This window comes from Ambystoma mexicanum, chromosome 3p (genome assembly GCF_040938575.1).
Source record: "Ambystoma mexicanum isolate Mex_15411 chromosome 3p, UKY_AmexF1_1, whole genome shotgun sequence".
NCBI lineage: Eukaryota > Metazoa > Chordata > Amphibia > Caudata > Ambystomatidae > Ambystoma > Ambystoma mexicanum.
The window spans coordinates 664,759,835-664,782,780 of NC_090925.1; the positions used below are offsets into that span (position 1 = coordinate 664,759,835).

A 22,946-nucleotide genomic window follows, 5' to 3' on the forward strand; every position below is an offset into this window, starting at 1 on the left:
ATTTCTTCCACTCAGGAGGGTCTACAAATACGTTTTAGCTGAGCTGTGGTTGTAGACACTCCTGAGAGGAAAAAATTCCATACAATAGGGTAGCAGGGGAAATGTGTATACAAGAGACATCTGAAGCTGGCTTACCACAATACAATGCACAATTAAAACCCCAGCTGGAGGATCACGGTGCTAATAGTTTTAACTTTATAGTCTGGTACAGGCTTCAGTAGTCAGGACCCTACATCATTGGTGTGTCCCTTACATTGATTGGGCCCACAATGTTTTCGGCTGGTAGGCTGTTATCACATCACCCACCCGGGACCACTTTACTTAATGTTACAGTATATACCAGGAGACATTTAAAGTTTTGTAAATCCCCTCTATATTTCTTCTAACCTTCCTAAACACATTCATGAACCTGACCTTTTATGGAGAAAAAAAGCCTGTGTAAGTTGCCTGCATCAGGTCTACAATTCAATTGAAGTCTCTACTTGTACTATCTTAAGTCAGCAGAACCACTTTAAAATGAAACCTGAGCCTGAAAGCATGAATTGTTGTTCCTCAGTTTCACATTTAATTTCCTCTCCCACTCTGATCAAAATAAAACCTGAACCTGAGAGCATGAATTGTTGTGTTCCTCAGTTTCACATTTAATTTCCAATAATAAGGTCATATTAGAGTGCACATTCATCACTTCATTGCTGGATTTATCAAGGGCGATTTTCATTAAAAATTCAACCACAGTCCATATGATTGAAAGCCAGCTATGCACAGTGTTTTTTTGTGTTTGGTGCAGCAGGAGGCTTTCATTTGTCTTCCTTACCTTGTTGGAGTCTCTCTTCCCTTTTGCCTTCAGGCAGACCGTAAATACACACACCACTGTGGAGCACGCAGTGTGTTGTGGTGTTTGGTGCAGCAGGAGGCTTTCATAGGTCTCCCTTACCTTGTTCGAGTCTCTCTCTTCCCATTTACCTGGTGGTGGACCTCAAATACACACATCAATGTGGCAAGCGCGGTATGTGCAGTATGTTTTGGGGTTTGGGTGAGTAGGGGTGAAGGGTTGGGTCGACCAAGCTTGCTATCAAGGGCCGATCTCTCAGACCCTGTAACATTCCAGGACCTAGAATTGCCTACTAGCCACTACTGCTTTGGACTATACTAATCTGGAAAAAGAGATATCAGATTTACACATATCTGTAATTGATTGTCTTTGTGCTTCAAAATGCCTTCTTAGAAAAAGTGTATGCTTCTTAGTGAAGCATCAGGATTGGGAAACATACGCAGATCTCTGTAACATCTCTGAACAGGCAAAGACATGCGCCTCGGGCAAAGAAAGGCTAATTGGATAATGGCAATTGTCTATGCAGCCTAACATAACAGGGTTATTAAAATTCAGACTGCACTGTTTGCTGAGCCTAGATGTGGTGGGGCCTAAATTGGAGATCCCCGCAGAGCTAAGACTCAGCAGACTGTGTTGAGGGGGATTTGAGTTGCTGCAACATTTGGTGAAGTATTGACCCAAGGTATTGAAGGAGAGAATTGGAACTTTTTCTCCCTTCATCAATTCTCCTACAGGTCTTATAGCATCTGACCTATGGCACAAACTTAAGAAAACTGGCCACATGTCACTCACTCACTGGGTCTGGTAAAGTTTTTGATTACTATCATCGTCAGACTGGATGAGGTGATGGTAGGAGCTCACCTAGCAGTAGAGGAACTGATGGGTACCTGGTAGGACATTATGAAAGAAACTGTGCTATGCCCCATTTTAGGAGAAGGAAGTATGAATTGGATGGTTGAGGCATTAACGTCTAGATGCTAACTAATTTTGCAATAATTTAGAATGATGATTTCCTTGCGCCGTTAAATTGTAACAAAAAATATATTGCATTTTTGATATTACATTGTCAATGTTTTTGTATTTGAATATTTTGTAAAAGTACCTTGTGTATTGAAAACATTTTTATTAAAGAAAAAGAAAATAACAAGATATAGGATTCTTACGAGAATGCCTCCGGCAGCACTGCCACCAGCTCCACCTCTGACACCACCGCCCTAAAGGAAACAAATAGAGGATAAGTTCAAGATTAAATAAAGCCATGTACACAACACAACAATGTAACACAATATATAAACATGCAACATAGCACTGTCCATTTCCAAAAGGTCTTTTATTGTACACTCTCAATAATCACACATCAGCAGTCTGGCTTTACTTGTACTTGTTAGTAGATGTCATTGATGGCATTCTTCAAAATGTGTTTATGGATTTTGGAGTTTCTTCCACTGCACTTGTTAGCACGGCGCATTGGCCATGTCTGTGCTGTACTGTTTTGTGTGCATGGATGTTGGGATCTACCTGACGGTAGTCATTCAGGGCTATTGCCTGATGCTTCCTCCTACACCTTTAGTCGTATGATAGGGACATTATTTGGCCAGATACCAGTAGTCTTTGGGAAGTTGCTGCACTTCATCAATATGCATGTGGTGGATTGTTTTTGCTTTGGAAGGGGCAAATGTAGGGCGGTCATAAAACTCTGGCTCCTGCATGTTCAGCACAATTAAAACCCAAGATGTAGGCTCAAGGTGCTAATAGCTTTAACTTCATAGTATGGGACAGGCTTCAGTAGTAATGGCCCTAAATCATTGGTGCGTCCCTTACATTCATTGGGCCTACACTGTTTTGGGATGGTGGGCTGTTATCAAAGTACCACCCCAGACCACATTACTTAATGCTACACTATATACCAGGAGACATTTAAACTTTGTGAAATCCCTTCTATATTTCTGCTAACCTTCCTAAAGACATTTATGAACTGCACCTATTTTGGAGAAAAAAAAACCTGTGTAAGTTGCTTGTCTACCATCCAATTGAAGACTCTACTTCTACAATCATAAGTCAGCAGAACCACATCAAAATAAAACCTGAGCCTGAGAGCATGGATTGTTGTTCCTCAGTTTCACATTTAATTTCCTCTCCCACTCTGAAATATTGACAGTCAATAAGGCCATACTTGAGTGCACATTCATCACTTCATAGCTGGATTTCTCATGGGTGATTTTCAATAAATCATTCAACCACAGTACATATGACTGAAAGCCAGTTGTGCTCAATGTGTTTTGGTGTTTGGTGCAGCATGAGGTTTTCATTTGTCTCCCTTACCCTGTTGGAGTGTCTCTTCCCTATTGCCTTGAGGCAGACAGTAAATACACACAGCAAAGCAGAGCGTGCAGTGTGTTTTGGTATTTGGTGCAGCAGGAGGCTTTCATTGGTCTCCCTTACCTTGTTGGAGTCTCTCTTCCCTTTTCCCTGGAGACAAATCTTAAATACACACACCATTAAGGAACGCCTGGTGTGTGCAGTATGTTTTGTTGTTTGGTACAGCAGGAGTCTTTCATTGGTCTCCCTTACCTTGTTCGAATCTATCTTCCCGTTCGCCTGGAGGTAGACCTTAAATACACAAACCATTGCGCAATGCGCAGTATGCACAGTGTATTTTGGTGTTTGCGTAAGCAGGGGTGCAGGGTTGGTTTGACAGAGCTTGCTATCAAGGGCCGGTCTCTCAGACCCTGTAACATTCTTGGACCTAGAATTGCCTAGTAGCTACTACCGCTTCAGACTATACTAATCAGGAAAAAGATACACCAAACTTAAATATACCTGTAATTGATTGTCTTTCTGCTTCAAAATGCTTTCTTAGAAAAAGTGTATGCTTCTTAGTGTAGCAATCAGGATTGGAAAATGTACTTGGAGCTCGGTAAAATCTCTGAATGGGAAAAAAAGGCAAATTGAATAATGGCAATTGTCTATGCAGCCTAAAATTACTGGGTTATTAAAATTTAGACTGCACTGTTTGCCGACCCTAGATGTGGTGGGGCCTAAATTGGAGGTCCCCGAGAGCTAAAATGCAGCAGACTGTGCTGCGGGGAGTTTGAGTTGGTGCAACATTTGGTGTATTGACCCAAGGTATTGAAAGAGAGGATTGTACATTTTACTCCCTTCATAAATTACCCTACAGGTCTTATAACATCTGACCTATGGCTAGATTTAAGACAACTGGCCACCTGTTACTCACTCTGGGTCTGGTAAAGCTTTTGATTACTATATTCGCCAGACTGGATGAGGTGAAGGTAGGAGCTCACCTAGAGGTTAAGGGACTGATGGGTACTGGGTAGGACATTCTGAGAAAATGTGTGCTATGCCCCCATTTTAGGAGAGGGAAGTATGAATTGGATGGTTGAGGCGTTAACGTCTAGCAGCTAACATTGAAAGCATTGGTGTTTATTTTGTAGAGAAAGACTGTACTAATTGTGGGATTATTTAGAATGGTGTCCGTGCGCCTTTAAATTGTAACAAAAAATGAATAGCATTTTTGATATTACGTTGTCAATGTTTTGCATTTGAATATCATGTAAAAGTACCTTGTGTACTGAAAACATTTTGATTTAAAAAAAAAAAGAAAAAGATTTAGTATTCTTACGAGAATGCCTCCACCAGCACTGCCACCAGCTCCAACTCTTACACCACCGCCCTAAAGGAAACAAATTGAGGACAAGTTCAAGATTAAACAAAGCCATGCACACACCACAACACAGTAACACAATTTATAAACGGGCAACATAGCACTGTCCATTTCCAAAAGGTCTCTTATTGTACAATGCACTCTCAATAATCACACATCAGGTGTCTGGCTTGATTTTTACTTGTTAGTAGATGTCATTGATGGCATTCTTCAAAATGTGTTTCCGGATTTTGGAGTTTCTTCCACTGCACTTGTTAGCACGGCGCATTGGCCATGTCTGTGCTGTACTGTTTTGTGTGCATGGAAGTTGGGATCTACCTGACGGTAGTCATTCAGGGCTATTGCCTAATGCTTCCTCCTACACCTTTAGTCGTATGATAGGGACATTATTTGGCCAGATACCAGTAGTCTTTGGGAAGTTGCTGCACATCATCAATATGCATGTGGTTGATTGTTTTTGCTTTGGAAGGGGCAAATCTAGGGCGGTCATAAAACTCTGGCTCCTGCATGTTCAGCCTATAGAAAGTAGCCACGCTGCATCCTTAGGTGGCATCCTAGATAGTCGATACACTATTCACACTGATATTTTCTTTTGTTTGAGGGAGATACTATTAAATGTCTCATGTGCGGTCCACCTCTTTTTCAGTCAGTTTGGTTAAATGAGAAAAGAGGAACAGAAAGAAACCAAATACTTAGCCAGTGGTATTAGAGTGAGTTTGAACAACAATATTTGCGCTGGGTTTTCTTGGTCCTTTACTTTGTTCAGGAAGGTGAGATTTTGGAGTGTCATACATTTGTCTTGTAAACAGATGCTTCTTGAAATCAAATACCTTGTGTATGTAGTACTTTGCCTAGCTCAGCAGCCTCATTATTGTGTCCCCTCCTGAAACCATCTTCCAACCATAACCTATGCAGAATGAGCAGATACAACTCTGTTTACTATAATGTGTCAGCATAATATATAAGTGAGCATTCACATAGTAGGATTGGATTAGTGTGCTACATTCCTTACAAATAGTTAATGTTATATGAGATCTTAGGTTGGTTGCCATCAGTCAGAATCTATTGCTCACAGAAGAAGTATGATTTACAGTGTTAGTCCCAAAACTGAAATCTCTAGTAGCTTTATGCAATGTTGCAGGAATCCTGAAGTGATTAACTGTGTTGAATATGATTAATATTAAATCTCACTGAAATAAGAACTATGTTTTACCAAATTGTTAGCACCAGCTATGCCACCAGTTCCCAGTGGGATGTAATGAGGAAGTTGTGTAAATGTATGGTTTGGTCATACATGGATCACATTATATCAAATGAACAACTGGCTAGTATGCCAGATTTTTGTGTATATTGATGACTCTCTGCCATATTGCCAACATGCATGCAGCTTGGAATTCCAGCATGTTCAGGTGTCACCATTTAAAATATACAGTGAGATGATTCTTGAGCTGAAACAATGCTGAAACAAATTGGTAACTAAATAGTAATTCTGGATTTTGAGTGATAGGAGTACATTGTCACCACTATGAGAACATACAATGCTGCAGTGCCCCAGATTTTTGAGAAGAATTTAAAACTCAACATCTAATATTGAACAAATATTTTAGTTGATGTGCCCTCAGTGCTGCTTTATGTATGTTACACTCTTAGCACAATGCTTACAAGCCATTGATGTCAATTTTGACCATTTCCCTTGCCATAATTAACTATTTTGTAAATTAATTTGATTTTTTTTTGTATAGTGCTCACTGTTAAGAAATATGAGAGCTGTGTAATTGGGTTGGGTAGGAACAGAGAGATTTGTAATATCCTGCAAGGTGTGGAGTTTAAAAGATATTAAAACGTTCCTAGGAATTCAGGAATTTGAGACATATTTTCAGAATTTGCGATACACAGTTCCTAGAAATATATTTAGCAGCAGAGATGGCAATACGCACAAATCTTAGAATTGTATTGCTATGTCCTACTCCTAAAAATTGGATTAGCCCAAACCTAGAAATCATCTGTTATGATAAGGCTACACTAAGAACTTGCTTTCTTGGTAGAGCACTCAAGTTATGATGTAGGAACCTTCCTCAGCACATGAGCGAGTTGTGTCAGCCCTTCTGGAGTCAAGAGGAACAGGCTATTTCCATCTGTATAAGCTCCCATTCTTTTCCATCCTCCAGGACTGTGCTCCAGGCCCATAGTTTTCCCCTTTGCCCTGTGATCCCCTGCCTCTCTGCAACCTATAACGCTGCCCACCTTTTCCCTATCATTGCCTTTAACCCAAATATCTACACATTGCTGTCTCACATTCGGATTAGACAGCCCATCTGTTGGAAGCAATGAACATAGAATAGGGACAATGTCCCATTTCTGTTTTACTGAGCAGGCATTTTTGTTTGGAGATTTCTAGGGGAAATTTGTATGCAAGACACATCTGAAGCTGGCTTCCCACAATACAATGCACAATTAAGAATTCATATGTAGGCTCAAGGTGCTAATAGCTTTAACTTTATAGTCTGGGACAGGTTTCAGTAGTAATGGCCCTACATCATTGGTGTGTCCCTTACATCGATTGGGCCCACAATGTTTCCGGCTGGTAGGCTGTTATCACATCACCCACCCGGGACCACTTTACTTAATGTTACAGTATATACCAGGAGACATTTAAAGTTTTGTAAATCCCCTCTATATTTCTTCTAACCTTCCTAAACACATTCATGAACCTGACCTTTTATGGAGAAAAAAAAGCCTGTGTAAGTTGCCTGCATCAGGTCTACCATTCAATTGAAGTCTCTACTTGTACTATCTTAAATCAGCAGAACCACTTTAAAATGAAACCTGAGCCTGAAAGCATGAATTGTTGTTCCTCAGTTTCACATTTAATTTCCTCTTCCACTCTGATCAAAATAAAACCTGAACCTGAGAGCATGAATTGTTGTTCCTCAGTTTCACATTTAATTTCCTATAATAAGCTCATATTAGAGTGCACATTCATCACTTCATTGCTGGATTTATCAAGGGCGATTTTCATTAAAAATTCAACCACAGTCCATATGATTGAAAGCCAGCTATGCACAGTGTTTTTTTGTGTTTGCTGCGGCAGGAGGCTTTCATTTGTCTTCCTTACCTTGTTGGAGTCTCTCTTCCCTTTTGCCTTCAGGCAGACCGTAAATACACACACCACTGTGGAGCACGCAGTGTGTTATGGTGTTTGGTGCAGCAGGAGGCTTTCATAGGTCTCCCTTACCTTGTTCGAGTCTCTCTCTTCCCATTTACCTGGTGGTGGACCTCAAATACACACATCAATGTGGCAAGCGCGGTATGTGCAGTATGTTTTGGGGTTTGGGTGAGTAGGGGTGAAGGGTTGGGTCGACCAAGCTTGCTATCAAGGGCCGATCTCTCAGACCCTGTAACATTCCAGGACCTAGAATTGCCTACTAGCCACTACTGCTTTGGACTATACTAATCTGGAAAAAGAGACATCAGATTTACACATATCTGTAATTGATTGTCTTTGTGCTTCAAAATGCCTTCTTAGAAAAAGTGTATGCTTCTTAGTGAAGCATCAGGATTGGGAAACATACGCAGATCTCTGTAACATCTCTGAACAGGCAAAGACATGTGCCTCGGGCAAAGAAAGGCTAATTGGATAATGGCAATTGTCTATGCAGCCTAACATAACAGGGTTATTAAAATTCAGACTGCACTGTTTGCTGAGCCTAGATGTGGTGGGGCCTAAATTGGAGATCCCCGCAGAGCTAAGACTCAGCAGACTGTGTTGAGGGGGATTTGAGTTGCTGCAACATTTGGTGAAGTATTGACCCAAGGTATTGAAGGAGAGAATTGGAACTTTTTCTCCCTTCATCAATTCTCCTACAGGTCTTATAGCATCTGACCTATGGCACAAACTTAAGAAAACTGGCCACATGTCACTCACTCACTGGGTCTGGTAAAGTTTTTGATTACTATCATCGTCAGACTGGATGAGGTGATGGTAGGAGCTCACCTAGCAGTAGAGGAACTGATGGGTACCTGGTAGGACATTATGAAAGAAACTGTGCTATGCCCCATTTTACGAGAAGGAAGTATGAATTGGATGGTTGAGGCATTAACGTCTAGATGCTAACATTGAAAGCACTGGTGTTTATTTTGTAGAGAAAGGCTGTACTAATTTTGCAATAATTTAGAATGATGATTTCCTTGCGCCGTTAAATTATAACAAAAAATATATTGCATTTTTGATATTACATTGTCAATGTTTTGTATTTGAATATTTTGTAAAAGTACCTTGTGTATTGAAAACATTTTTATTAAAGAAAAAGAAAATAACAAGATATAGGATTCTTACGAGAATGCCTCCGGCAGCACTGCCACCAGCTCCACCTCTGACACCACCGCCCTAAAGGAAACAAATAGAGGATAAGTTCAAGATTAAATAAAGCCATGTACACAACACAACAATGTAACACAATATATAAACATGCAACATAGCACTGTCCATTTCCAAAAGGTCTTTTATTGTACACTCTCAATAATCACACATCAGCAGTCTGGCTTTACTTGTACTTGTTAGTAGATGTCATTGATGGCATTCTTCAAAATGTGTTTATGGATTTTGGAGCTTCTTCCCCTGCACCTGTTAGCACAGCTAAAATTGGCCATGTCTGTGCTGTTTTGTGTGCTTGGATGTTGGGATCTACCTGACGGTTGTCATTCAGGCCTATTGTCTGATGCCCCCTCCTACACCTTTAGTCGTATGATAAGGAAATTATTCAGCCAGATACCAGTAGTCTTTGGGAAATTGCTGCACATCATCAATATGCATGTGGTTGATTGTTTTTGCTTTGGAAGGGGCAAATGTAGGGGGGTCACAAAACTCTGGCTCCTGCATGTTCAGCCTATAGAAAGTAGCCACGCTGCATGAAGTGCTGAGATTATGAGCAGCACACAACTTTGTGAGCCCTTTAATAATGCACAGTTTGTCAACGGGTCAGAATTCTGCTGTCATTAGATGCCTTAGCTCCCTCCCATGTATTTTCTAGTTTGGAGTTCACCATGTCCTTGCCTCATGGCTAGTATGGTTCACTGATTATGGAGCAGATCAACTCAGTGATATTGCCCTACATGTTGGTTCACTCAATAATGAGAAAATCATGACACAGTGGAAAATCCTTAGATGGCATTCTAGATAGTCTAACCACTATACCTAACCACACTGATATTCTCTTTTGTTTGCGGGAGGTACTATTAAATGTCTCATGTGGGGTCCACCTCTTTTTCAGTCAATTGTGTTACCATAGTAAAGAGGAACAGAAAGAAAGCAGATACTTAGCCAGTGGTATTAGTGTGAGTTTGAAAAAAACATTTTTGTGCTGGGTTTTCTTGGTTCTTCCTTTAAAGTGATTAGATGTCAATAATATTCAACATTAAACAAACATTGAATACGTGAGTAAACAGTTTGTTCCAGGTACTATTCCACCACAAGCTTTGCCACCAACACCCTACAGAAGACAATATGCATGTATTTCAATTTCGGTGTTGATCAAGACTAAATAAAAACTTTGAAAAGATAACTAAATGTACGGGTCTCTCATTGGAAATCTCCCACATTGTTTTACAACCCACAAATGCCTCCGGGGAAGATACTTCATAGACTTTTAGGTTATGTTTTAAAAGATGGCAATCATTTATAGTGTTTTACCATTTTTCTTCATAAATCAACTTTGTGTTTCTCTGGCACATAAGCTAAAGAACATACACCACACAAATCTCAGATGCTTATTCCTTTATATTTTATATGTGTTCAATATTTTTGTCAGTACACCTTCCTAAGGCTACCTGTCTCACATTTGGGTGTGAGTATACTATAAGAAAATGAGGGGCACAGCATTCCCATTAATATTATTATTATTATTATTATTATTATTATTATTATTATTATTATTATTCCATGAGCTGAGTGTGTGTGTGTGTGTGTGTGCGTCCCATCTGCGATTGTACAAAATATAAGCTTATGTATTTAAATGTAATGGTTGTCATGTTTTGTAATAATGCCCAAAAGAATGTATTCAACTTATGTTCACCAAATCTCTACCAATGATCTATTGATTCAAAAAGAAACATTTCTATTTTGATGGTCCATTTAGTATGCTAACAATTAAGAGAAGTTTAAACTTATCCTCTCAGATTTTAAATGCAAGCAGCTGCCTCCAGACCGGTATGTGATTGGCATATAACTCATTTGTTATACAAACTGTAATTATATACATTTATTGTCACATTTAAGGGTATACATGAAATGTGGATGACTGTTGCAAAATGCACTCTAGAAGGCACTCAATGTGTAATTATCGATTGCCCTTTTCCAAATTGTTGGGTGCTCTTTTTTATTATAGATGCTACCCCATGATTGCTTCAATATAGCTGAATGCACACACACTCGTTTTTCCATTCATGCCTTCTTGAGGGGATTTACCTAATTTGAAATAGGTAATGTACAATGCAATTAGGGGGCAGAGGTTTTGAGTGATCAAGGATTGTAATACAATTAAGATCCCAAAAATGTAAGCCATATTTCTGTGTTTGTGTGTGTGGGGGGTTCACTACCCTCGCTGGGAAAATCCAATACACAAACACTTACACAATGAACACCCAGAAACTGCTTATCTGAACACTCATTAAATAATCCAATGTACCCAGCACTTCCAATAACAAAGGCAAATTTCAATTGCCAACTACCCTTGGGAGTGTGCCCTCACTGTAAGAGAGGCACTGAAATTAACCTAAGAAACACTAGCAGAACAACTGACTAACTGAACATTTGTCTGAGGGACAAAGCTATCAGGTTGCATGTTCATTGATCTTTCAGGTATCTGTATTGAATTGCGAGTGCTTAGGTGCAGCATTATCGATTGATAATGGGCCAACATACTCAGAGCTGACATTGCACATTCTATATACTTTTCACCCTGCACAACAAATGGTTTTCAATCACTCTCAATACTAGTGAGGATACATTTGATGCTGAACTTAACTCATTTCGACTAATTTCATTTAAAGTGTTTTCTATCATTGATTACTATCTGCCAGTCAAGAATACATGTGACTATCAGTATTTGTGTGCTGTGTTTTGTTCTATGGTTCACATTTTAAATTAGTGGTGGGTTTTGAAGAATTTCATAATCCTTCCAAAACCATCTCTAACCTGACAATCACAGGGTTAGAAGACGACTGTACGCCAGGAACATTGTGAGACAAATTATGGTGAATTCACCAGACATAAATACAGAGGCACATTCATGAAAGTGATTACATATCAAAAATATTCAGGTGATGACATCATCTTAACATTGTCCAAATGTAATATGTATTACTTACTTTTTGTTGATCACCAATTCTACCATTATCGCGCTACAGGAAACAATAATCATGTATTACAAATTTTGGAAAATGTCAATTAGAATTTTTAAATGGTAATTCTATGCACAGATCTCTCAAAACATCTAAACCCCACCATTTTATTGCATGCAGAGGAGAACCCGAATTGACCTAGGCAAAACGGTCAGGCATGGAGAGATTACTTGACCATTTTGTGGAGGACAAAGCTAATGTTTTGCATGTTCACTGATTGCTCCTATTATGTGTTGCTGAATGAGCTGTTAGGTGCAGTATTAATGAATGATATTGGGCAAGGACCCTATTGGTGGTGCATGGCACAGTCTACGTGCGATTCACTAGGCCCAGCCAATGTTTTAAGTGAATCTCATTAATAGTGAGGATGCACTTGATTCTGCAATTAAGCCAACATTTCACTTTGTTTCAATTTAACTTTCTCACCTCTAAATTATCACTCTTCCATTATTACTACTTAAAATAAATCATTGTGTTCTTCAACAATAGTGTACAGTGCTGTATGCCAATGTTCTATTTTAAATCAAGAATGTTTTTTTGATACCTTCCTTAATCTGTCCAAACTATCTCTAACCTGGCAATCAAGATGATGGAAGGGATGGTACTTTGAGGTACAATGTGAGATGCATTGATGAGAAATGTTCTGACATAGGTCTAAGGGCACACTAATTCAATTGAGTAGATGACATTGCTATTCAGCAGGTAAAAGCATTGTGAAATCGTACAACAATCATATGTTTTACTTAAAATATGTCCTTCATCAACTTTACCACCATAACCTACATAAGGCAAGAAGCATGGATTTTAGTGTTCAGGAACAAACAATTTAAATGGATATACAAGATTTAAATGTACTGATATCTTAAAGGATGTATTTGTTGTTAATACACACACCTACACGCTAGCAGACATTTCATTGACTTCTAGGCAATTAAGGCCAATTTTTAAACTGCAGGCTTTACTTGGTATTACAAAAGAGGCTAACATTAATCTTTGTAAAATTTCACACGTGTCACTCAATGCCCTTATGAGCACACCTTCATTAGGGGCCTATTCTGTCATTTAGATGCGGATGATAAAGATAACAAGAGGAACAACTACTTTCCTTTGCCATTATGTGTATGAATAAAACATGAGGTTTGTTTTGTGCGTGCGTGTGTGTGTGTGTGTCTATGCGTATGGGGGTATTCGTGTTGTGTGATTGTGTATGTGTGTGCGTGTTTCTGTGTGTGTGTGTTATGCTGCCTCCTCCAATATTCAATAAATAGACCTTACTATATTGAAGTCATGTTAACTTGATTACATATAAATAGTTGTTGTACCCTCAGACACTAAATGCAGATGGACAACTTTTGACAGATAATTTATGGTCATTTGTTGTGTTTGCTTTAAATTCTGAAATTATTATCTTTTAGTGAAACATATAGGTGTACTCATGGCATGTGGTTATTTTTGGCACAGTAGCACCGCAGATTGCACTCCATGAAAAGTGGAAGTTAATAATGTCCATTTCTTTGGTGCTCTGGCATGATAAAAATGGCCAATATGTCTCTACTGTATTGTGGCATTCATGGAAACTGAATTTTCAGTCATACCTTCATGAAGGTTTGTTACATAAAAAGCATCATGTAACGTCATGTGAGCACATGGGACACTGATTTTTGGTCATCTTGATTTCTGATGAAAACAAACTAACAAACAATAATTCCATGTGTGTGTGCGTGTGTGTTTGTGTGCGCATCCCTGGATTTGGAGGACATAAAATAAGCACCTAGAAACTTCTTATTTTAATGGCCATGTGAGAACCCGAAGGGACTGAGCAACTCAAATCACTGAGTGAATTTACAATTGGCAATTGCCTCTGTGAGTGCGCTCTCACACTGACTGAGAGCAACTCATTTTACCAAAACCAAAGCAGTTAGGACAGCATAGAGTGCATGACAGTATCACTGCGGTTAGTTCCATTGTGGTGTACAATCACTGATCTATCCTACTCTTTACTGCTATGTGATCACTTACTTGCAGCATTACTGAGTGATAATGGGCCACAATACTTTGGACTGTGCATGGCAATTCAATGTGTGAATTAATAGACTGAACAAAAGGTTTTACATGAATCTCATTAGTAGTCATGATTTATTTCATGCTGCACCTAACTCAAATTTTCACTGTTTTCAATTTTCGTGACTAGCCCAAGTTGTCTCTCCTCCATTAATAACACCTAATCAAGACATGTTCAGTTAGTTAACAATACTGTGCAGTGATGTTTGCAACATTTTTGTTTTTAAAAATAGATCTAGCATATTGATGCCTTCCATTTTCCGTGTAAGACCATCTATGAACGGACAATCATGTGCAGAGTGAAATGACTTACTCTGAAATTCCCATACATACATTCCAGGGCCTGATCATTAAAGTGACTATGGCCCTCATTACGACCCTGGAGGTAAGGGGTTAACGGCACCGGTAAGGGTGCTGGTGCGGTTAACCCTTCAACGCCACATTACGAGGTCCTTTAGCGGGTCCCGCTAAGGGCAGCTGGATTTTCCAGGCACCCTTAGTGGGAGCCGCTAATGGACCAGCATGCTAACAACAGGCCCGTTATTAACAGGCCTGTTGTTAGCATGGTCCCCATTCCAATTGAGCCCTATGGGGGCTAGAATTGGGGTGGGGATGGGTTCCCTGAACAGGGAAATACCGGGTCCTCCAAGAATGGAATGGCTGGGTAATTCCCTATTCAAGGAACCCGGACCCGGTATGCGGTAAGGAGGTAGCCATGGTGCTAATAGCACCATGGCTACCTCCAACCTCAGAATGAAGCCCATATATGTCAAAACTATTCAACGTTACACAAATATTGAATAAGTGAGTAAACAATTGGCTCCACTTACTACTCCACACCAAGATTTGCCAACAACACCCTACAAAAGACAATATGCATGTATTTCAATTTCAGTGTTGATGAAGGTTAAATACAAACTTTGAAAAGATAATTAGATGTACAGGTCTCTCATTGGATCTCTCCCACATCGAGTTAAAACCCACAAATGCCTCCTGGCCAATACTTAATGGACTTTTAACATTAGTAGTAACAAAACTGAGAGGTATAATATAGCAGTGGGTAAGGTATGCATTAATATATGATAGTTAAGTTCATGAATGAGTCAAATAAAACTGTGCAGCTAAATTGGTACTTCCTTCCATAAAGAAAGGCAAGGAGGCATGGATTTTGGATACATTTGAAAAACTGAATATAAATAAAATGGTGGGCCTTTCAAAATAATGTTTATATACTAAACCATGTGCATACAAAATATTAAGAAATGTGTTTAATAAAATTAGCCTGCTCCTGACCAAAATAGAATGGCTGGGGTCATGCTTCTCCAGATCATTCAAACTGCCTCTACAATGATACTGCATTTTTTATTCTCCTGTATTCCAAAGCATCTGGAGAACCAAAGGTTTCAGACCTATATTGAATATGAAGAAAAGATGGTGCAACTCTCTCGGAAATAGCTCACAACACCTACCGCCAAATGGGGCTTTGATCTGCCAAGGAATAGAGACTATCAAATTAGATATGTGCTTTTTGAGAAAAGTATATTTTTCAGGAACATCTGCAAACCCCAAGTTGGATTTAAACAAGGACTCAAACAAACTCATTAAGCACAGTTGTTAGAAACTACTGACCATTTTAAGACACTTTTGGTCAAAATCGAGAGGGTGGTGTCCTGTCAGTTACAGACTCATCTTGAACTTGGTAAACTTCTCTTGCTAATTCAGTTTTATCTCACACCTTCTCACATACTGAGTTGGCAGCCCATCTGAAGGTCAACAAACTGTTTCAAGAGACTGAGGCTCAGTGTTCGAAGTGTCCAAAAAGAAATAGTGGAACTATGTTCCCTGCTGGCCTGCACCCACTCCCCACAAGCCCCATCACCATGCCCCCTCCCACACACAATACAAACCCCCAAACCCTTGCACCTGCTGTTTGAAGGAACATTCAGTGCAGTGCACTGAAAGTGCAAGCTGCAACGTCTTCCTACACTTTTATTTTAAAACAAAACATTCTGCAGCGGTTTCTTTTTGAAATAAAAGTATAGGAGCTGTAAAACGTAATTTAAAAAAGTAGAGGAGAACGCTCCCGACCACTGCTGAGGCTAGAGGCTTCTGCTTGTATGTATTTGGATGTAGATCCTACACATTAACATGAGTGGAAGTACACATTGCGAAAGTCCCTCTTATGCATAGGAGTAGGGTTCATGTAAGAGATCAGTCATTACACACTAGACAGGCCATTTACGTTATAGAGAAAGCAGCCGAGGGAAGGATATACCATATGAGAGTATTGAATGACGAGATGTAGAGTAGAGCCTCAAAGAATTTAACACACTATAGAAACATAACAGAGATAACCAGTATGTAGCAATAGATTAGAAGTAGGATATACTCGTAGGGAGTGGCACATGGCACTCCCTGTAGCAAACCAGTTGGTCATGAAAATGCAAGGGAGATTGGTCATATAACACAATAAGGGAACACATATAATCTACTGCTGGTAGAATAGTACTAGAAACTGAAGCTTGTGTCCATGCAAAATGAAAGAAATGTATGAAAAGGTTTAGTTCGGTGAAGACACACTTCATTTTGACATGTCACATACCCTGCAAGAGACATGGTGCAAGGAGAGGTGAAAAGCTACGCAGTCAATGGTCAGCGGGTTAGGGAGAAGCAGGTTCCCAAGCGCCATATCAGAGAAAATATAACAAATAGTGTTCTCATACAATGGATTAGAAGTAGAAGAAATTGGGTTGCCCCTAAAAGTGATTGTGTGGGCTGGCACCTGTATTGCACTTAGAGGGAATTGGGTAGGTTTATTTATTTATGTTTACATTTATATAGCATACTAAGCCCTGAGGCATCAAGCACGGTTGTATGACCAGCTACTAGAATGATAGTACAGGCATGATATTACAGACAGTGTAAGTCTGAGATCTCATTTTGACAGTTTTGCAATTCCCCCTAGAATGGAGTAGATACTTAGCGCTTCATAGTAGGTGGACATCAATGTTTTTAGAGCCCTCTGGAATGTCCAATTAGAGTGTTCAGCATACAAGGTAGGCAGGAGGAGGTTCCAATGTTTGACCACAATGACCAGGAAACTAGAGCCTCCAGTTTTTACCCATTTAAATTTTGGCTGGGCTGGGCTGGGTTGACACACACTTTACTCATGTAGAACTGTAAAATATAACACCTGTGCTGTTCCTAAAATAATTGTGAAGGTCAGCTCATGCACTGATTTTAGAATACATTCTGTAAAATGGCCACATCTATTGCACTTGAACTTTGAAGGCTGGCACTTGATTGCACTTATAAGGGCTGTAATAGTTGAACGGATCACAGGGTTGGCAGTATGAGTCATTAGATGAATCTAGGAGTAGACATCCTGTGCTGAACCTTCTAATGTTAGCCCATCCATTACAATCAAAGATATAGTGTGTCACCCCTCCATTACACTTGTAGATCATTAAGTTAAACATTAGCAGCATTTCACAGTGTAGAACAGAGTTCTCCTGCACTGATAACTCTAGGGTATGGACTGATCATTGCCCACCCATAGATGAGTTTAGCATAGCAAGTGAAGAACAAAGGCTTTGCTTGTATCCAAAACAAAAATCAGGAGAGCTCCAACACAACAGCAGACATTTGAGGGCTCCATAGATGCGTATGGAAAGAAAGCAGCAAAAAGAAAATGTTTCCTAACATGCTTTTTGAAAAGTGAGAAGTATCAACAAATATTAACGAACATTTGAACCATGAGCACATGCCAAACATTAAATGGTGCTATAATGTACAACTATAGCAGCATCTACAGTGTACCGACAGATTTTATAATTAAAAATGCAAACTGGGAGATGCAATTTAGAGGTTCACATTATTAAGGTGAGAACATCATCTTGAAGTCATGCAACAATAAAATCTTATGTTTACCAATTGGCCGACACCAACTCCCCCACCAGAGCTCAAAAGAATATAAGAATCATATAAATCAATAATGAGTTAAAATAATGAAAAATGTTTTTGTGGTTTCTAAATGTGCAAATGTCCTCAAGGAATGAACACACACTTTTTAATCCAGTCAGCTATGTTATGTGATTGTAAGTTTGACTTTCATCCTTTGAATATTCGGCAGGCTGGGTCACCAATTTTGAAAATGCAGTATGGTGTGACGGATCGTGTGACGGATCGTAAATGGAAAATGGTAATAACACATGCAGCCTTGATGTACATTGAATTATACATTAACCAGACAAGTCAAGATCTATTTAAATCCGAAGATCAGAAAATATTAATGACCTTCAGTGGCAGTAAATACCACAACAAAGGTTGGTGAAGCAGAAAGCAGGACTTTGTGTATATGACTATATACCTTTTTTAATGAAAATCACACTTATAAAATTAAGCACAATATCAATGATTATGAAAATGCAATTTCTGATTCAATTTGACCGCCCCCCAAAAATTTGGATGTGAAACAAGGTCAGTATAGGTTACCGTAGGTTGTTAAGGGTGGGATGTGGCAGGTAATGGGGGATATTGAGGAGGAGAAATCCCAAACCCCATTACAATAATGGATAAAATGATCATATGAAAAATAATCATTTTTAAAACAGTTTGAAAGACATTCAGAAAAATTTGATTACAATATATTGAAATGAATGATCAATGAATGTTCACGAGAAATGTCAATAGTATTTCTTAACTTTGTAATCATGCGTTATTTTCCAAACATTTAACGTTTCTACGATTTGAATAAGGTTAACTACTAAATGCTTAAACGTTGCATGTTTAAAAATGTATCCTCTGAGATGAAATCTTGTGGAATAGCCAGTAATTCCCCTAAGAACTGACTAATGAGAGGATTAGAAGACATGTAAAATATCTCCTACAAATCATGAATGAATAACATCTTATATTTACCCCATTCACCCCAGCAAATCTGTCAGCTTTCTAGAGTCACTTGCCTGATATGTGTGTATAGGGATATATTCCATTTCCTGAAAATCAATCTTACAAAATTATGCACAACCTCTCCGATGAAATCTATGATCCAATTGGAACACCATGCCACAGCAAAAAAATAAATAAATTGGAAGTGAAAAAGTGCCAACAAAACATAGTGTACTATATATATATATTCAAAGAATAAACTTTGTTAAAGGGTCGTTATGGTTTCAAGTAAAATCGAAAACCCCCAGAAATGTGCCAGTTATGGTCAGCTAAACAACCATAAATTGTGCGACCACCGTGCACTGCTAAGACAATGGCACCACATTTATAAGCATTTACAATATTTTGGCACCCCCCTCTAATTTTGCTCCATCTTGACCAAGCCTTACCAAACTCTGCAGAAAATGCAGTGTGGGCCATATACTTTTTTTGCAATGTTTGGTGTGGATTCGTCCAGGGGGAGCAAAGTTATAAGCTGCCCAAAAAGTGTTCTTCCTATGAGATGAGCAACTTAACCATAACTACATGTCCGTTACCACAGCCCATGTAATATATTTATATAGTATAGCAGCGACGACGTGGGAGACAATGCAGGATAGTGCAGAGGAGATGCCCCATTGAAAGAAAAATACAAAACATATTTTTCAAGTATATATATATTGAATGTGTTTTTGAAAATTTGAATGACCTTTATTGGAACGGATTATACATGAATCTTCATGAGACATGTCAAGAAGTTATTCTTACATTTTCAATTTTGAGCAAGTGCCAAATTTAGACTATTTCTACAATTTGCATTTTAAGGTTTGACATTTAAAGTACATGTTTATAATTATATCTATGGAAAGCACAGTGTTTCTTCTTAGGAAAGATTATTGATAAGATTAGAAATCATTTCTATGAAGGAATTGCCTTGAAACCATTCATGAATGAAATCTTGTACTCACCCCTTTGCCACCAGACATTCCACGACCATCTCCCTTTAGAAGAACAAAGTGCATATTTCAATAATGAGATAGAGTCATGCAGAATGCTTTACTTTGTAATGAAATGTACACATGTCATCAAAGGAAAGCCACAAGCTTTTAAATATGCACTCTCTACCCTCCTTTCCTGGCAACATATCATGAACATCTTGGTTGGATTGTTGTATTTGGCAAGCAAAGTTCATGGTTCTTAAGGTGCAGAATAATGTGAAGGGTCATACACAGGAAATGGTAGCTTCAAGATGCCCAGCACCTCTGTACATTGAAACATGCATTAGGAAGACGAGTCAGGATGAATACAAAAATAATTCTGGGCAGAATTTCAAAGACCTTATTTGCTATAAATAGAGGGGGACATTTTTCAATTGATGTTCTCGTAATAGACCAGCACTCAGCTCCAAGAGAAATCCACTTCTAATTGGGTCTGTGGTGACTTCCTATCCAAACTACAGTTCATTAATTGATGTCTGTAATTGATCAACGGGAAAATTAGGGTTTCTGTGTAGTTCTAAAAAATCATTGTTTATTGTGAGTAACTTGCTCTCTTACTTACATCTGCTCTGTATTTCAGAATAATTTCTCAATGTTAATAAGTGCTTGCATTTGTGTAGGGAGTGTGTTGGCCATTTTTCTGGACTCCATTTCTCGCTATTTTCATTTCAAATGTCCCACATTTAATCCATCTATCTTCTGGTACTGTCATTGTCTTAAGAGGATAGCACAGGGGCAACATGCTCGTCTTGGAAGCAAGACGACATGGAGCAACACAGGTTTGATTCCCGTGCTTAGAAACCTCTAAGTATTAAGCTTGTTATAAATAACATATCGTATCATATTGAATCATAATCTGAGCATACATAAAGGAGCACTGTATTGCCGTGGTCAAAATGGGAACTAATTTGTGGTCACTTTTGCGGTCAAGTCCAAAACCCTAAAAACATATGAGTGTATTGTTCAGGATGCTGCTACAACTAATGTGCATCTTAAATTGGGAACTAGCTGAAACTTTTTAATGGAATGTTTGAAAGAGGGGTTACAGTGGGTTTCATTTTTAGATTTGAATTATATAAAGATGAATGAGAAATGATCAGTCATTCATTCATGGCTAGCTACTGTGATGTGCAGTTATATCTGAATCCATGACTTGAGATGTTTTGAGCTGTGACTTGTAATTATCTTGCAATACAGGTTTTGAGTATTTAACTGAATTTAATTAAGCTTATATGCATTCGGTTTTATCATCCTTTGACATCAATGTTGTATTACAATAAATTATAATTATAATTAACAAGTCATGTTTAAATCAAGATAGTTACTGTGGAACGTGAAAACATAGTTTTTCAAATATATTGAAATGTATGATTTATGAATCTGTTTCAAGAAGCATCAACCAGTATTCCTTAACATTCTGTTTCAAGAAGCATCAACCAGTATTCCTTAACATTTGAGTCATTAGGCATTGCCTCATGTTAAATATTGATATGACATACACTGAGCTTTGTACGACATTGCATCATAATATCTTATGGCATATTGTATGTGATGGTAGCATTATATGTACACATCCCCAAGGAACATCCTTTGTAATATGTGCCAACCACTCCTGGCAACTATGTTTGGCGCTTGTAGGTTTGACTTCCTCCCTTGCATATTTGGCAGGCCGAATAACCGATTCTGAAAATGCAGAGCAGGTGCAAGCGTATCTTGTCACCTGATCTGCCCCGCCCACCTTCTTAGTTCTGCCTCTTCCTTTCTGCTCTTTACTCTTAGATCAAGGGTGTCTCTCGCCCAGGCGTCTGAAGCAAAGGGCAGATGAAGAAAAGGGCAATTCCTGTTTGGACCAAGAGGACCCAGGGCCCGAACCCCTCCCCAGATAGCAGGTAAGCATGCACCAACATGAGTTTTCTCCCTCAACTTCTGTCAACTTCTTCGGTGATGGGGTGAGGACAGGTGTTCCGTGGCACAGTAAGTTGTGCATTTGTAAAAGTTGTATTCTGGTGCCGCAGCGTGTGTGTGCCCACTCCCATCTCCCTTTGTCAATGGTGCTTCCTTGTTTGTTGCCCCTCCCTCCAACCCACCGTGCTCCCAGTGCTTGGCAGGCCCTTTAAGTCAGACAACCAAGTCACCCCACTGCCATGGCAGCCCCCTCGACCAAGGACCAGAGGCTAAGGACAGCTCCAATGTTGTCTACCTCCTGCGACTGATCAGGTATGTCGAGTTTGTGTGTGTTGTATTGTGCCATGCTCAAATACTTATTCCTGCATCCTGTTCCGTCCCCCCCTGCATTTCCCTTCCTTCGCTCACATCTCAGCCCTTCCCTCTTCAACCTATTGAGTAAAATTCTTACATTGTCCCGCGCTCCACACTTTTTCTGGAATTACTTTGCATTGCCTGCATTCTTTTTCTAGGATCCTGTTGTGTTCTGTACCTTGTTGACTGTATTGTTGATTGCATTGACTTGGTGTTTGCTCTCTACGCTTCTTGATATTGTGTTGCTATTCACGGTTTGTGCAATTGCCTGCATTCTTCACTTCTAGATTCCCTGCTGACCTCTTTGTTTTGCTTTTGCTCCTGTATTGCATCGGTTTGCTTTACTTCCAGGTTCCCTGTTGTGATTTGTGATTTCCCTGGTTCTGTAGTACATCTGCATTTTCTACTTCTAGGTTCCATGTTGTGCTCTTTTTTTCTGATGGTTCTGTACTGCATCTGATTTGTAGGTCCACTGTTTGTGTTCTTTGCTGTGCCTCCTCCCTTTCTTGTCCCCCCGGTGCCTCCCTCGTATCCACACCCATGTGTGACCTCCCCTACCCCCTTGCCTGCCTGCGCTTCCCTCTCTCTCCCCCCATCTTTCCTCCCTACACCCCTATGGTGCTCTCTGTCTCACCTATCTTTTCTAACTGTTTTTCTATTGACTATCCTATCCCTCTTACTAGGTCTGGTAGGAAAAAGGTAAAAAGGGACATTCTGGTCTCCAACCCAGTCCTCCCTATCGCTGATACCTATATCAGTGCTCAGTGCTTCCTCCAGACAGACCCTT

At 39.4% G+C, this 22,946-nt stretch overlaps 1 protein-coding gene across 1 annotated transcript in view; it reads right to left on the reverse strand.

Annotated features, from left to right (window-relative positions):
* Positions 1 to 22,946, reverse strand: part of LOC138579940 (uncharacterized) — a 256,110-nt gene that overhangs the window by 80,797 nt on the left and 152,367 nt on the right. Inside the window, exons 27-32 of the mRNA XM_069650158.1 lie at positions 19,871 to 19,903; positions 14,804 to 14,833; positions 11,880 to 11,912; positions 8,851 to 8,901; positions 4,473 to 4,523; positions 1,996 to 2,046 (exon numbers count right to left, since the gene is read on the reverse strand). Coding sequence (XP_069506259.1) covers positions 1,996 to 2,046; positions 4,473 to 4,523; positions 8,851 to 8,901; positions 11,880 to 11,912; positions 14,804 to 14,833; positions 19,871 to 19,903 — 249 coding nt within the window. The remainder of the gene's footprint in view (positions 1 to 1,995; positions 2,047 to 4,472; positions 4,524 to 8,850; positions 8,902 to 11,879; positions 11,913 to 14,803; positions 14,834 to 19,870; positions 19,904 to 22,946) is intronic.